The 15,194-nt window shown below is 39.2% G+C and overlaps 2 protein-coding genes across 4 annotated transcripts; both read left to right on the top strand.

The window, feature by feature from the left end:
• Positions 1-1,685: 1,685 nt before the first annotated feature.
• On the top strand, positions 1,686-7,599 carry LOC111340974 (uncharacterized). The gene is made up of 8 exons (XM_022947902.2): positions 1,686-1,836; positions 2,241-2,325; positions 3,564-3,665; positions 4,728-4,793; positions 5,051-5,149; positions 5,462-5,509; positions 5,607-5,669; positions 5,950-7,599. Exons 2-8 carry the CDS (start codon positions 2,241-2,243, stop codon positions 6,636-6,638), a joined length of 1,152 nt encoding a protein of 383 aa, XP_022803637.2. The 5' UTR covers positions 1,686-1,836; the 3' UTR covers positions 6,639-7,599.
• Positions 7,600-8,723: 1,124 nt separating this feature from the next.
• LOC111340975 (uncharacterized) lies at positions 8,724-14,781 on the top strand. 3 transcript variants are annotated; one of them, XM_088740283.1, is made up of 7 exons: positions 8,724-8,868; positions 9,559-9,659; positions 9,967-9,987; positions 10,103-10,192; positions 10,567-10,623; positions 13,812-13,883; positions 14,165-14,781. In XM_088740283.1, exons 2-7 carry the CDS (start codon positions 9,572-9,574, stop codon positions 14,560-14,562), a joined length of 726 nt encoding a protein of 241 aa, XP_088596409.1. In that variant the 5' UTR covers positions 8,724-8,868; positions 9,559-9,571; the 3' UTR covers positions 14,563-14,781. The 3 variants fall into 3 exon arrangements, with proteins under 3 accessions (XP_088596409.1, XP_022803638.1, XP_088596411.1); XM_022947903.2 differs by having other exon boundaries at positions 8,766-8,868; positions 9,562-9,659; XM_088740285.1 differs by lacking the exon at positions 8,724-8,868 and adding an exon at positions 9,064-9,249.
• The last annotated feature ends 413 nt before the right edge of the window (positions 14,782-15,194 follow it).

Below are 15,194 nucleotides of genomic sequence, written 5' to 3'. Positions count from 1 at the left end.
AAGACTAACGAAGGCCAGTTGAACACTTTTACGGGGTTGAATTATATTTGACCGCCGCCTGGTTAGCTCAATTGGGAGAGCGCCGGACTTCTGTGCGGGAGGTCGAGAGTTCAATACCGGCCGGACCAACACTCAGGGTCTTAAAATTAACTGAGAAGAATATGCTTCCTTTCTTTAACATCAAGAAATGGTTAGATATTCTAGTCTTCTCGGATAGGGACGAATAAATGGAGGTCCCGTCTCCTGCAGGGTTAGGGGCAGGAGACGTTAATTTCCCACGCACGAGATTACTGTGTGATGGATGTCCTCCCCTGGGGTGGGAGGGGTGGGTAACAGGACCCCCGTTGATACCAGTGTTTACTACACTGAAGGGGCTATCCTGTATAAATATAAGATGTCTGTCTGTCTGTCATAATAATTGGTTATGCAAAAATAGGTGTCATTTCGTCACTAGCAGTTTCCATGGCAACGCTTTCATAGGCGTATTAAGACGCAATTTTTAGCTTGTGGCTTAAATAATTCGAAAACTAACCCGGTGACCCCGTGATTTTTTTCAGTGATTGCTTTTAGCACTTGAAAAGGAAAATGCACAAAGATTTTTAACAAATTCTACGGAGCGGAATTTCAGAAAATTTAAAAAAAGGCAATTTTCACGCATCGCAAATTTCCTTCCGTAGAATTTTCTATTTAAATTTCTGATGATTCCTTTCGACGTTATTATCATATTGGAACAATAAAAAGAGGGGGTCACCGGACTTGTTTTCATGCAATAGCTTTCGTGAGTTTAGCAATTTCCACGCGCGTTCTCGCGCATTTAAAAATCTGGATTCTATAAGATTGGCATTTGCTCTTGATCTGTTTTAGCTACCGCTGACAATTGCGTGTGCTCGCGCGAGCACCTGCGATCTGATGTTTACAGACGTTTACTGCTAAGAAAATCATTTAACAGCCGTCAAAGCCAGCCTCCCAGGCTCATCTTAAAAACCCTACACATGACTTCTGGCTATATCATATTATTTTCCTTGAAGTTTCAAAGTCTTCCTCCACTTTAGGTAGATTATCCTTCACTTGAGTTCTTCTTTTTTCGCCGTCGCAAGATTTCATACCGGTTGAATATTTCTTTTAAATGTGAAGTGAAGCAACCTTTACTTCTCCGAAAATAGTGTTCTTTATTTTAGTTTCTATCTCCTGCATTCACAGTGGCCGCTCAACACATCAAATACAAGCTCTTAGGTAAACTTCTCACATAAGTAGAAAAAAATCCTCGCGCCGCCATCTTTATTTTAAATTTTCGTCTTTTAATCTCGCGCTTCTTTCGCACGTTTCTCTCGCGCGTGACGCAAGAGTTATCTGTTCCCCGCGCAAGGAAACTAATACGAGCCACCTTAAGTGCACGATTGCAAAATTGGCGTAAACCTTGGATATCTTTAGTTATGAACACAATATGGTTTGAAAACACAAAAATTTGCTGCAAAAAATAGTCGTATGCCGTGTCCTTTTGATCTCCTTGCACGCAACAAAAACGATTGGGCGAACCAAATACGTTTTTGCGTCGTTTATATAAAAGTTCTTCTACGCTTTTGTGATTATGTCGCGATATCTAACCGAATCAACTCTATGAACATTGTTTACGCTCGTTTGAAAAACTCCCCGTCCCTCTCGGTCGTTTATCGCTTAAACACCCGTTAGAACAAATAGCATTTCTTTATCACCGAGAACAATGGCTCGTAAATAACTTATGAGTTATCTTGAACAAAGGATCACAAAGGACTACTATAGCTTTCGTGTTGGCAACATCAAGTGGCTTTAGGAAAGGAAATTACCGAAAGCCAAAAGGTAAGATCGAGGAAGATCTATTGTCTTACTGAAAAAAAAAATTATAAAAAACGTTCCTCAACCAGATTGACTGATATTTGACTGGACTGAGGAATGCTTTCTAAAGCGTTCCTCAACGACCTCGCTCGGACGGTTCAGACCAAAAGTTAACTGATGCTATTTTGCGCTAGAAATTTCGAATATAATACAAGTAGTGAATCCTTTTTTGAATGTCTTCGTTTTATAATAAAAGGCCATGCGTGAATTTTAGTTTTTATTCGACTCTGTTTCACAGGCAATACTTTAACCACTCAACTTTAGATTTAAATGAAACACAACATTCAGGAAGAAAATTACACATTCTCTAATCAATTTTTTTTTTGGTGAAAAGTAAACTCATTCGAGGTAGTTGCTCTTTTCTTCAGATGGATAAGAGATTGCTGAGTATTGGGCTTCTTCTTGCACTGGTTTTCATCCTCTCGACATGGACTTCTGAAGCGAAACATCACAGTAAGTTGAATGCTTGATTTCCATATGAACTTTTACAGGTTGGACCTTAATCTTGAATTTTGTCAAAGAAGGAAAAAATTGAATTTCTCGCTTACCAACCGTTTTTCTCAACTCGTCTTGGAGTTGACTTCTCCTAGGTATCTGATTAGTCGAATTGATTTATTACCGAGCTGATAATTTTGATAAATAAGCAGATGCCATTGTAATTGGCCACACACCTAGGTCAGTAACAAGGCATTGCAAGAGCTGAACCATAACATTTCTCTCAATTGATTAACTTTTTGCCTTTTGGCCTATCATTGAGCCAGAAAATCTGATCACTGAACCAAATGATCTTTTGATAAGATACCGACCTAAGGAAGATAATAATAATTACTTGTACTGCTGGGACATTTGTCATAAATGAACACCTATTTTCTGACCCGAGACACTTAAAGGTTTATCCTTCATTAACAAACCCAATTCAAAGTTCCATCGGATAATTAACCATAACTGTATGGTAAACATGATAATTCTAATGATAAAATTTCGCTTTAAAAGTGCCTGAAAATTAATATAGTTACCCTAAGCAAGAAACTAAATAAACTAAATGAATTATTAATTTGCAGATACTATTTTTCGTTTTGGTGCTCTATTGAAAAGGCTTTTATAACGGTCTCAGAACTTTACATGGTTTGAACAAGCATTGTTTCGCAGTTCTGTAAAGGAAATTGGAGAGATCGTTGCCATAAATAACAAGTAGTTTTATAGCGATTCGATCGATAAAAATTTGAAGTTACTCGAAATTAGTTGACTGAAGATATTACGATGACAAACCTTGTGCCTCAACATCATAAACATTTAAAATGTATCTGCTTACATGTGATGAAATATCGCAAAAGAACATGATTTTGTAAAAGCCTCCAGCAATAGCCGAACACATTCTGGAATTTAGTATGCAGTTTGATTGCAGACCAGGGAAAAGTAAAAATTCAGACCAAGTTTGGCTATGAGAACGTAATTCAAATAATAATGATAAGGATGCAGAGAGCGCATATTGTAAAAAATGCAGTCTTCTCTCCATAGACCATTTTGGTTTTTATTGATAGCTGTCTCCCTTAATTCAAATAAATTAATAAGGCTACAGAGAGAGCAATATTGTGAAAAAATTCAGGCTCCCCTCGATCGACCATTCTGGTTCTAATTGGTAATTGTCTCGCAAAAGTTAAGCTTCATGCCCCATTCTATATCTTTCATAGGACATCACCATCTTAAAAACATACTTCGACACAAAATACAAAAACACGAAACGGACAAGAAAGTAAAAGACAAAGCAGAAGATAAAACAGAGGATAAACCAGGTGGGAATTAAAAATAAACAGAGCCTTCTTTTACATTTTTTTTTAAAAAAGATCACAATGAAAAATCAATTCGACTCCTTCACCTTCAAAGTTGATAATTTTTTACAGTAATGATTTGATTCATTCAGATGTGCTTAAAACGAACAAAAATCACCATTGACTTTTTATTCATTAAAGATTTTTATTCACCAATACCCATTTATCTCCCGGGAAGATAAATTCGAACATACAGAGAAAGGGAAGAAGCTTGATGTTCAAAACATACAGAGAAAGGGAAGAAGCTTGATGTTCAAAACACAAATATTGCACTGACATCAGGACTTTAATAAGAGGGCTCCCACGCGCGCTTTACGCGCGTGGGGCAGAGCCCCATACCTATGGAATATGATCAACCTCTTTTCGTTTGGTTGTCACGTGACTGACCAAGCGTACATACGTACGTGCCTTCAGATTGCACGGGTAGGGTAGGGGAGACTATCAAAACGAAGGGAGGGGTGACTCAGGCGAGTCTTGGCAAATCCACATATTTTATGTTATCATTAATATTACGAACTTGGGAGCTCCGCTTTTAGGCTTGGCTAAATATGTATATTCTCCGCAGTTAAGCGGGCCAACCACTGGTTGGTTGGTTGAGCAACCAAGACAGAATTTCTCCCTACAATATCAGCACGAAATCAAGTAGAAAAAAGGAGAATGAAGAAAAGTATCATTTAGGGGATTATAAGTTGATCCAATACCAAATTCTCGGAACTAACATCATAAGAATTGTATGGAAGACGGTGAGGAGAAGTGCTAGTTGGATATTGGGAGTAAAAGGGTTGGCGATCTTCCATCTTATGATGGCTGAATGGTTATTACACCGCACAGCATCAAGGAGTGTGACTGGGTTCCTTTGAATCTCCTAGGAAACCTAACTAAATGTTAGGATTGAACTGGAATGGACTACCATAACATCTAGGCTTCGCTTCAATATTTAAAAATAATGAACTGAAAAGCTCGCCTACATCTGAAGTTTTAAGTATTGCAAATGTAACTAAACAACTCATATATGTATCTATATAGAAGAAGATGCGAGTGGAAGTGGAATCGAAAAGGATAGCGCGCCTGATTCTGAAGAAGATGATAAAGGTGAGTAAATGGGCTACTTAAAAAAAAAAAAAAGATTAATTTTTCAGTAAGTAGGGAACAATATTGAAAAATCGATAGGTATAAATGCTCCTTTCATTGGATGCATCATCGTTTGCTGAAGAGGTCACAGTTATGTTCTTTGTTCTGGGCTGTTCTTTCGTGGCTCAGTGGCTTCTAACGAAGAGGAACAACTGATTACATGAACTTGTGGAATTTTTTTATTATTTTATCATCTGATTCAACTGTAACTTTAACAGACGATGAAGAGACCAGAGAAGAGAACTTGAGAGATGAAGAAGAAGCCAAAGAAAGGGAAGAATCAGAGAAAAGGTCCAGGAAGAAATTGCACGATGAAGGTAATTTATCAAAGTTTCTTTTTATTCTTTCTTTCTACGGAAATTGGTTATATGTGGCAAAGAGAAGACCAGAAGGTCCAGCCTGACAAAAAATACATGAGCCATCCGAAGAGCGGAAAAATGCAACTGAACATGTCGCGATAGCTGTACTACTTTTGCATGTAATTGGTCGAGGGTAGCGCGAAAATTAAGACTGAAACGTTAGATATTGACTCGGGCTCTCTTTAGGGAAATCAGTCTCTTAACTTCATTATGTCTCAATTTCAAAATCTTCTAAGGTAACTCACCAAATGAGTACTATGTTATTTGCAGTCGAAGCGGACAAAGGATCTCTCAGAGAACTTCTAGACTCAAGCATAGGTATATTTTTTCAGTTCTGCATGGAATTTAGCTTTGTAATTTTTACAACGTTCGCTATAAATAGCCAGTCAATTGAACTTGTATCTTTCTCTTACAGAAAACCTTGCCAAAGCAGGAAAAGCAATTCAGGCTATCTTGGACGCTACAGGAAAAAATAAAGGTGATTGCCACGAGTTGTACAATTACTGAGGCCGTTTTTGTCTCATTCTCATTTTTTTCTTCCATCCTTTAAATTAACATTTAGACTGGATGTTGACAATGGAACTGCTTTCGTAAGGCAATACAACTAAGTGACGGGTTGCTTATATTTCAAGTTTGCCCCGAGCCCAAAAGTTTAGAGTTTATTTTCTACCCTTCCCGTTGTTTGTACGATCCCAAAGCTTCCCGTTTTTTCTCAAAAATACCAATTCACCGCTCTCGTGAACTGTTTTATTTTCTAGTAAGCCAGACTTGTCCTGGAACATGCCCGGATGTATGTGCACCCGGATGTATCTCGACCTGTTGCAATCCACCAGCAAATCCCGTGGCCCAAGCCGCGGGCCAAGCTCCGTACCCTAGTGCTTATCAACCTGATCCATATCAATATGCAGCAGCTCAACAACAGTACAGCCAGTATGGTCAGCTACCTCAGGCTGCACAAGCTGCACAGGTTCCTCAGGCACTCCCAGCTCCCCAGACACCCCAGTACCCTCAGCAACCAGCAGCGCAGCAATGTCCACAGCAGTGCTCTGTGATCCCTTGTCCTAGCGCCTGCCCACAAAGCTGCTGTAGTGCACAACCACAGTATCCCCCGCCCGTGCAACCGGCGATGAGTGCACCAAATTTCCTGGTCCTTCCTCCCGCTCCAAAGAAACCAAACAACACGCAGTCGTCCAGCTGTGCTTCACCATGCGCTCAATCGTGTGCTCCTGCCTGTCTCCCAAGTTGCTGTTCCCCCTCCATGGGCATGCAAATGGGAATGCCTTATCCACAGCAACCACCAATGATGCCCCAAATGCCTCCGATGTCTCAGATACAACAACAAATGCCACAGCAAGCATGCCCACAGGCGTGCCAGCCTGCTGTACCTGGCGGATGTGCACCACAAGCTCAATGCCCTCAGCAATGTTGCCCTAAAGGGCGCAGATGAATTTCCGTTTAACTTCAACAATATTCGCTCATGATAAGTAATAGGATGAAAAAGAAATCAAAAATATTTCTAGGAAAGGTATACTGTTGGATCTTGGGATAATGTCTAACGAGTTTATAGAAGGTGTAGCTGTGGGAACATCTGTCTAGACTTATGGCCTGTGTTCATAGGTACGTGATGAACTATAGAAACACTTTGCTTTGAGAGTTATTTTATCGTTAGAATGCTTTATGCGATATTAGATGAGTTAGTTTAAGCATGCAATTTATGCAGAAACGGCAAACACCAAAAGGAACTCCGAAAGTACAAAGTCCCCACTTGTCCCAGTTGTCCCCAGCATTTGTATCAAAATCTCAAATTCTCAGTTCATGCAATCCTTTTGAATCAAATGTGTACAAACAGCTGATTCAGAAATAAGACTATCAGAAGTTCAATTTTTGCCACTCACCATTTCCTGTCTGACGAAAGAGTCGTGGTCTTTCTCTCTCACGGGCTGATTGCTCTTCACATAATTACTGAATATAGAAAAACTGGTAGACGTCTATAGAAATTGAAATTGGTACAACCAGTAAAATGCTAACATTTAGACCCGTTTGTGTAAAGAATGCCGTCATGACAAGATGAAATTAAAAGTTACGAGCATCTTTACGAGGCTCTTTCTCACATTCGTAAAGTGTCAGAAATTGTAATCGGGTAATACATCAATTAACATCACTTACTTTTCAAAGTTATGCATTTATTTTTAGGTCTCGCCTTACATTTTTTGTTTTGTATTATTCTCAGAAATGAGTAAAAGTTTTCAGAGCCTTGTGTCAATGAAGCTAAAGGCGCCATAAAAACAATGTTTAGAAAGTGTACACCAAATAAATCGTCGTGAACAGACCATGACCCCTGTTGAGGGAAAATATCACAACTTTAATTTTAAACAGACGATGTTTTAATAAACAGTGTTTCAGTCAAATCTGAGTCATTTTTTCCTAGCACAGTTTTCTGACCAACTGAAACTGAAAAGAGATTGGCCTCAAAAATACCTGCCAACCACTTAAAACAAGCTAAAAACCAATCCTGAGACTTAGTCGTCCTCATTTTCCCGCGTATCTGGTAATTTGAATTGGAGTTCTAATCAGGTCTCTGTTATATTTTCGTTTCTGAACTCGTTTTGGATTTTTCATACGTAGAAGAGAGTTTCGCTTGATTTTTAAGGTATTTTATTTACTTGCTCTGGGGTGGGGGGGGGGGGGGAGGAGAAGATATGCTGTAAGTCCGGCATTCAGCACCATTATCGCCATTGTTATCCTTTTGTCTTTCTCCAAATATCGCATATATCAAACAATAATTTGTATTCCAACTGAGAAAAAGAAAGTTCATTGCCTCTCGGGCTCTCCTTCAGTCAGATCCTCTACTTTTAAAGATCCCTTTTTTATATACTACATTCTATGTTTTCCAATGCGTCATTGGGTGGAGCTTTTGCCAAATAACACGAGTTTCCGAAAGCATTGCATGCACATTAAACTCTTATATAACAACACGAACTAAATTGGCGGTGCAATGCGTTACTAAGGAAAATTGTTGCACAATAAGAGCATCAAAACAATAGTGTGTCCAATCACATTTTGCACATTTTAACCCTTTAGCTCGCACCATTTTACTAAAATGTGACATCTTCTTTCAGTATCTGAATTATCTAGCGAGAACTGAGGTGATAAAAATAGGTCAACTTATAATCGAAAGGATATCTTCTCGACGTAACGCCAATTTCTCGTTACTAAATTACAATGAAATGTGTGGAAGCTAGAAAGGAGAATCTCTGTTCTTATCTTGGGAGCGTAAAGCTCGAAACACATCCATATATGGCTGGCACAAGAGTCAACATGGCAATATAAGTGAGACAATGATCACTTCTTTCCCAAATGCGGAGTCAAGTAGAGTTCATTTTGAATTTGAATTTTTCTTCATTTTTTTTTTAACTTTGAAGTGATGGTCATAAACTTATTTCAACATATTTGGCAGGAAATTATCCAGGAGGTCGAGAAACGAGATCACATTCTCATTCAGTCAATGATCTTATCGTCAGATGACTCACAAGGTCAATGCGCACGCGTAGTTTACAGAGAGCGGGGCAAGTACCAGCTGAGCGGAATAAATAATTCAGCGAAAAAAGGATTTTTCGGAAAAGTGATTTCGTTAACAACTCTCCTTCCCTCTTTATTGCTGGACTAAAAGGGGAAAGGTATGATGTTTTTATTCTTATTTCTTCATTCTAGGCGCGTTTATGTGCTATGTCCCAATGCAACTCACTTATGGTACCGTACGAGGCGATTTAGACAAAGAGCCACACGGTTTAATGGTCCGTCATATAAATACTAGTCTTGAAGTCAATAACAAAACGTTTAATAACGGAGATCACTCCGCAAGACTCCGTGAACAAGCGCTGCTCTCTTCGCCCAGAAAGTCCATCGAAGAAATGTCTTATGAACCAAAAACGCTGGATCACTAGTTTTACTGATGCGGGGTGTTAAATTTAACTTTGTTGGCTATTCAATGTCTCCACATGTTAGACGAAGAAATTAAAAATCACCTGTTGGCGAGCCTGACTTGATTTTATTCGCCTGTAAGCGTTTAATTCTAAGTCTCCTTTATTTCATAAGCTACAACTCTAAAAACCAGCGTCAGACATACTGCTATACCTCATTGTAGTTTTCAATTCTTTTTTTTTTTTTAGAATTCGCCACAATATTTTCCGTTTGATATCTTTACAAAATCTTCTAAGCGTTCGGAATGACAATGTACTCTCTTTATGAGGAGATTTTGGATCCTGAACATTCTAGGAAATCGTCTTATGATTGTAACTTATGCCAGTCGATAGAATAAAAAACTGAATAGGCTGGTTTTGAATGAGTCTTCTTTTTGTCGTATTTAGCAGGGTGACGAGTATGAATATCAAATTCACGAGCGCGCTCCTAGCCGCTCTAATCTGCCTGTCAATCACCAGCCACCTCGTGAGGGCAAGAAGTTTGAAAGGTAAGTCTTGATATTAACACTCATCCTGTAAATTTGCATGTTATTAGGGAGAACGCTATGGTTCTCTTCGTATCAGTGAAGGAGTCAGATTTATGCTGCACGATATATTTGATATGTGTTTGAAGATTGAATTTGATCTCACCACCCGTAGAGTAAGACAAGGACAAAATATTTGCAAGAATATTGGTCTCACTATTTTCAAGCGATTTTTGTCGACATTCTGCCCTGCCAAGCCAATTAAACTGAATGTTAGACTTGCTTGGTAAAATACATACTAAGTCATAGTTTTTTATTTATCTCTTCCTAGATTTAGCAAGTATTACCAAAGGTAAGAAACTCAGCGTTCATTTCTGGACGCATGGAATCTTAAAGGATATTTTGACACTTCAGCGCTTTTTTGGCATCGAAGATGGAGTAAAAATGTTCAGTTTTTCTTTCTTTAGACGAAGGTATCGATAGCGAGGCTCAGGACGACGGTGACGAGGCTACAGACACAGCTGTGGATGAAGAGGACCCGGAAAACTTAGACACAGGTATGATAGCAGAGGTACAGACTGCTTTCCAACTACATGCACAGCATGTCAACGTAGACTTTTACGGCATCATTTCTGCAGTAGAAAATCTGCCCATGTTGTACGTTTGAATAGCTGTCATCTCTTGCTCAGCAAAGCTAATGCGCGCCGTATGCGCGCTAGCGGAGCCTCACACCTAAAGAAAAGGTCACTGAATTAATCCGGGAAAATCTGATTGTCAAGTGGAGGCCAGCTATCTGAGCAGGCAAACGCAGAACTATTTTTGACAATCCAAGACTGAGTTATAAACAAAGCTTCTGACAGAAGACATCTGAAAATATTCGCTTTTACAAAGCTCAGCTAAAACTATCAAATCTTAAACCTTTTACTTGTAGATGACAATGAATCGGCGGTGAAAAGAGGCCACTTAACTAACGAGGATGATTACGAGGGTAAGAAAGCGTGTTGAACTTGTCATTCATTGGAAAACATTCCTATCACATCAAACACTGAGCTAAACATGTAAACAACATCTTGACAAAGCAAAATAAAAGCTACCTGGGAAGAATTCAGGGAACATCTAATGATGAGGTAGAAATTTTATGGCCTCATATGAAAGGTTTTGTATGAGACAGGTAATATAACAAAATTAGATCTCCCCCGATAAGAATGAAAATCTCATCAGTATTCTCATTGTAAGATGGATGGAGGTTTTTTGAAAGAAAGGGTTGCGTATGGTATCATATCATTTCTTTTCAACCACAATGAAAAGTCAGAAGTCACCTGATATACAAACCGAACGAAAATGAACTAGAAATCACGAAAGGTTGATTAAAAAATTGTGAGTGGAAAATAAGGCCATGGAAAAAACGTGCGAACGTGGGCTTTTTGCTGTGGTAAAATAAACATGCGTTAGTTAATGGTAACCTAAGCGTTATTATACGTTCATGATTTGTAAAACTTTCTTCTGTGCACTTGTTGCAAGAAAAAGAACATCACGAAAGAGAGATGTTGCCTTACATTACACCCACTTCTAATTAACGTATAACCGAAAGTACTTCTAAAGAATGAACCTCTCAGATGTTACCAAAATAATTTTTAATTTTTGGTTAGCCTTTTTTTGGAATTTTTATGTAAAGATTTAAAATGCTTTGGCCAACTTCAGTTGAGTTAGTAACTCTAAATGATACTCATTGTCCGATATCAGGTGATTATGTCTCTTTAGTGATGTTCACACAAATTAGGTGTACCTTGATCAACCCTTACGGTTTTATCTATGAACCCATTGCTTCACTACATTTATTCACAATCCAGTTGGGGAAACACATTTCAAGGTATATTTGGTATACTTATCTAACAAATGCTAACTGGGGATATCACCATCAATGAATGTCACCTAAAGATAACACTTAACGAGGGCTCGCAAAGGTTTTTGGGGGCAGCTTGTGGGTTTGCTTGCTATTTTGATAATTAGTCGGAGAGGGACTATACGTAAATAGATAATTTGAATATATCAAAAAAGTTGAAATGGTAAATTGGCCACCGTTACAATTATAAAAGCTGACGTTTCGAGCGTTAGCCCTTCGTCGGAGCGAATGACGAAGGGCTAACGCTCGAAACGTCAGCTTTTATAATTGTAACGGTGGCCAATTTACCATTTCAACTTTGTTGATATATTCAAATTATTTCGTTATCCCCACCGACGCAGCCCTAAAAAGTTTCTTTAGAAACTATCAGCCTTTATACGTAAAAAAGATGTCTTCACCTTTTCAAAATGTCATTACCTTGTAGCATGTCATGACTAAAAAAATCTAACAATTACTGAAGCTCCGTAAAGCAAAATGCTTACGATATCAATGATGACTCAAATGGCACCAAACCTATGAAGACCATCATAAGATCATCACATGACATTACCACCAGAGTTCCTACCGCTTTTTAAAGAGACAAAACATCGGTCACATCGACATATGGCTTTGTGGGTTTGTAACCCTTTTTCTCTCTTCTTGTTTACTCTCATCTCTTTCTTATTTTCTCTTTTTCTTCAACCATAAACAGAAAGGAAAGATAGATTCTCAGAAAATACACATTTTGCGAAAGCTTTCGTTGGTTTCTTTGGCTCAGTTTACGTATTGTTTGGGTAAGAAAAATTTCTGGAAATAGCATAATGTGGATATCGAACAATCTTTTACATAAGTATCAACTTTTGCTTTTCTCGCCTAAAAAGCTAATTGATAGCAGCCTAACATTGTACCCAGACCCCAATGTATGATTCTTCCGCTTGCATGGCTGTAAGAAGTGTCGGTACGAAACTAATTATAGCCATGTAGATATGGAAATATAAACATTTATCAGGCTCGTGAAATGATCTCGTTCTTTCCTTGTTACATTCTGCCTGGTCACTGTGATAATCTAAATTATTACACGACTCGGGCAGTCAGAGGGCCAATAACTAAAGTCAGCCAATCAAAATGCTCTATTGCCGGTCAATATTCTCTCAGTATTGGACCGGGCACTGTCGCGAATAGTCCCGAATGATACCGCACTTGTGTCCCTTTGAACTTCAGTCGTATAATAAATCTCTTATTAACCAAGCTTGCACGGGACCATACTTGAAGTATATCGGTTCTCGGTCTTTTTCGTACGGACCTCGCTGCGCTCGGTCCGTACTGTCAAGACCTTGGGCTGATATTCTCCCAGTACGGCCCTCGCGCTTGGTTAATAAGATATATTTATTCCAGAGATGATAATGAAATAAACTACGTTTCCAAAATCCTATCGCTTGCTAACCAGCTTAACCAAGTTAAGTGAGCACCACTTTTAATTTCGAAAACGCCATTATGACTGAAGTCAACAGCATTAAAGCAGTAAGGTTTGGGTGTAAAATTTAGCGGCAAACACCGCGATCTATCTTTAATAGAAAAGAAATAAATCTCTCAATTTCAAAAAATGATCAATCATTTGAACATTAGCTTTTAAGCGATCAAGATGTTATTCAAAATGAAAAAAAAAATGTCTCATTAAAATTTTCTTTGCCTCTCTATGCCTGTCCAATCTTTCTTATTCCAGGTTTTCAAACTTTTTCCCCGAAGCCATATGTAGTGTGTTTTGTCATAAGACCGAGACGAGTCACTTCCACCAAAAAGCGTGCAGCACGCCCAACAAAATCACCAACAGGTACACCAATGCACACCTAACATACTCATTTTATGGTGGTGACGGCAGAGGTATATGGGGCAAGATTTAGAAGAACTTTGATGTTGGTGAAGAACAAATCCTTTCTCTATTAGAAACTGCTTTCCCAATGCTCTTTGGAAGCAGACGCACGGAAAAGAGGTGTTTGAGGCGTGAACTTGCGTGGAAATCTACCGTGTCCCATGCAGAATGGAACGGGCAAAGCACTGCATTACATTTATGGGCCACAAATTATCCTCTCTGGATAAAACCAAAAAAACCTGGAGGCGAAGTGTAATAAAAAAGTCGCAGTGTAGCAAATTAAGTTATTCTAAACTAAGATGAACTTTTATTTTGTTTCTGAAAGCAGAAATCTAAATTAGAATAGGCATCTTGAAGAAAACTGCTTCTAAGTAAAAAATTCTTAAACGGTAGTGCAACTGACACAGAATCATTTGATTTGCAGATGAATCTGCAGAATCAGGAAGTACTGCAGAAGAAAGCGGAAGTGGAGGTGAAGAGGAAGCAGCCCCAGCGAGTAAGACATGTGTTAAAGTCGTCTCATTTATTAAATTATTGCCTATTATTCGATCCCATTTCTGATTAACATAGAGATGATGTATAAGAAGGAAATTCCACTTAGGACGAACCTCCTCCGAATGATGTTGCAATCGGATGTTTTGATGGGGTTTTCATCCGGCTTTGAACTTTGCAAAACTTAAAAAAGAAGCAATCTATCCACTGAAAAAATATCACTTTAACTTCTAAATTGTTTAAATAGCACAAATCTAACTAATTTGGTTTCCCCTTGATATACAGCTGAACCACTGTGTCCTCCACCATGCGTCCGTCCTCCTGGCCCAGAGCACTGGGTACCACGACCCCGTTACGAACCCGGCCCAGCCATTCCTCCCCCACCACTTGAGCCACCCCCACCCCCTCCTCCCTGCCCACCAACATGCATGCAAGTGTGCGCTCCCACCTGTGACCCAAGCTGCTGTGGAACACCCGTAGCCATGCCCCCACCCCCACCAATGCCAGCTTGCCAACCATCCTGTGCGCCGACTTGTTGCCCAATACCACCCCCGCCACCACCTCCACCACCACCACCACCACCTCCACCCCCACCCCCACCACCAATGATTTGTCCTCCAACATGTCAGCCCAGCACCTGCGCACCAGCCTGCCCTCCAATATGCTGCAAGAGAGGAGACTAATCACTAGGCAAGCTACCTTCAACCAAACTAGAGCTTCACGATCGTGATGGTTCACGCGATGGTGGAACGCAACTCGACTTTCTCGTTTTATTGTCCCGAAAATGGTATTTTCTGTACATACAGTGACGTTTTAAGGTCTTTTGCTTTGTATCTGAGAGCATATTTTAACAAATTTCTGTTTCAAGTATCGTTACTGGTTCAATAAAGTATTCGAGTTTATGTGGTTGTCTGGCCATATGTGGTAATGTATTAATCATTACGAAAAAGGAGAGAGGCACTTGAAAAGTATTTTCCTTCACAAATCCTCACCATTCCTTTTCTTATATTGAAAATGTTAGGCTAAAATCATTTGGCCACGATCACCCCGTATTTTCCAACTTGGTCGTTCAACCAATGTCAATTATCTTAAAACAGGAGCCATAACCCCGTATATTAGAAGTAATGCCCTGTTAAGTAACCAATCTGTACGGGAAAAAAATATATCAGGACACAATTGTGCAGCCAAGAATACCCTTAGCAAGTTCCTTGTAAAATAATTTAGAAGGCAAGCGTCGAATGATTTTTATTTCTTCCCAACGCAGTACTTTTTTTTAAATTTACGGAGGACGTTAACTTGGCTGGCTTCTCCTTTG

The sequence above is a fragment of the Stylophora pistillata genome, chromosome 12 (assembly GCF_964205215.1).
Source record: "Stylophora pistillata chromosome 12, jaStyPist1.2, whole genome shotgun sequence".
Lineage (NCBI taxonomy): Eukaryota > Metazoa > Cnidaria > Anthozoa > Scleractinia > Pocilloporidae > Stylophora > Stylophora pistillata.
Note: the sequence above shows the minus strand (reverse complement) of the source record. Positions and strands in the feature narration are given on the sequence as shown.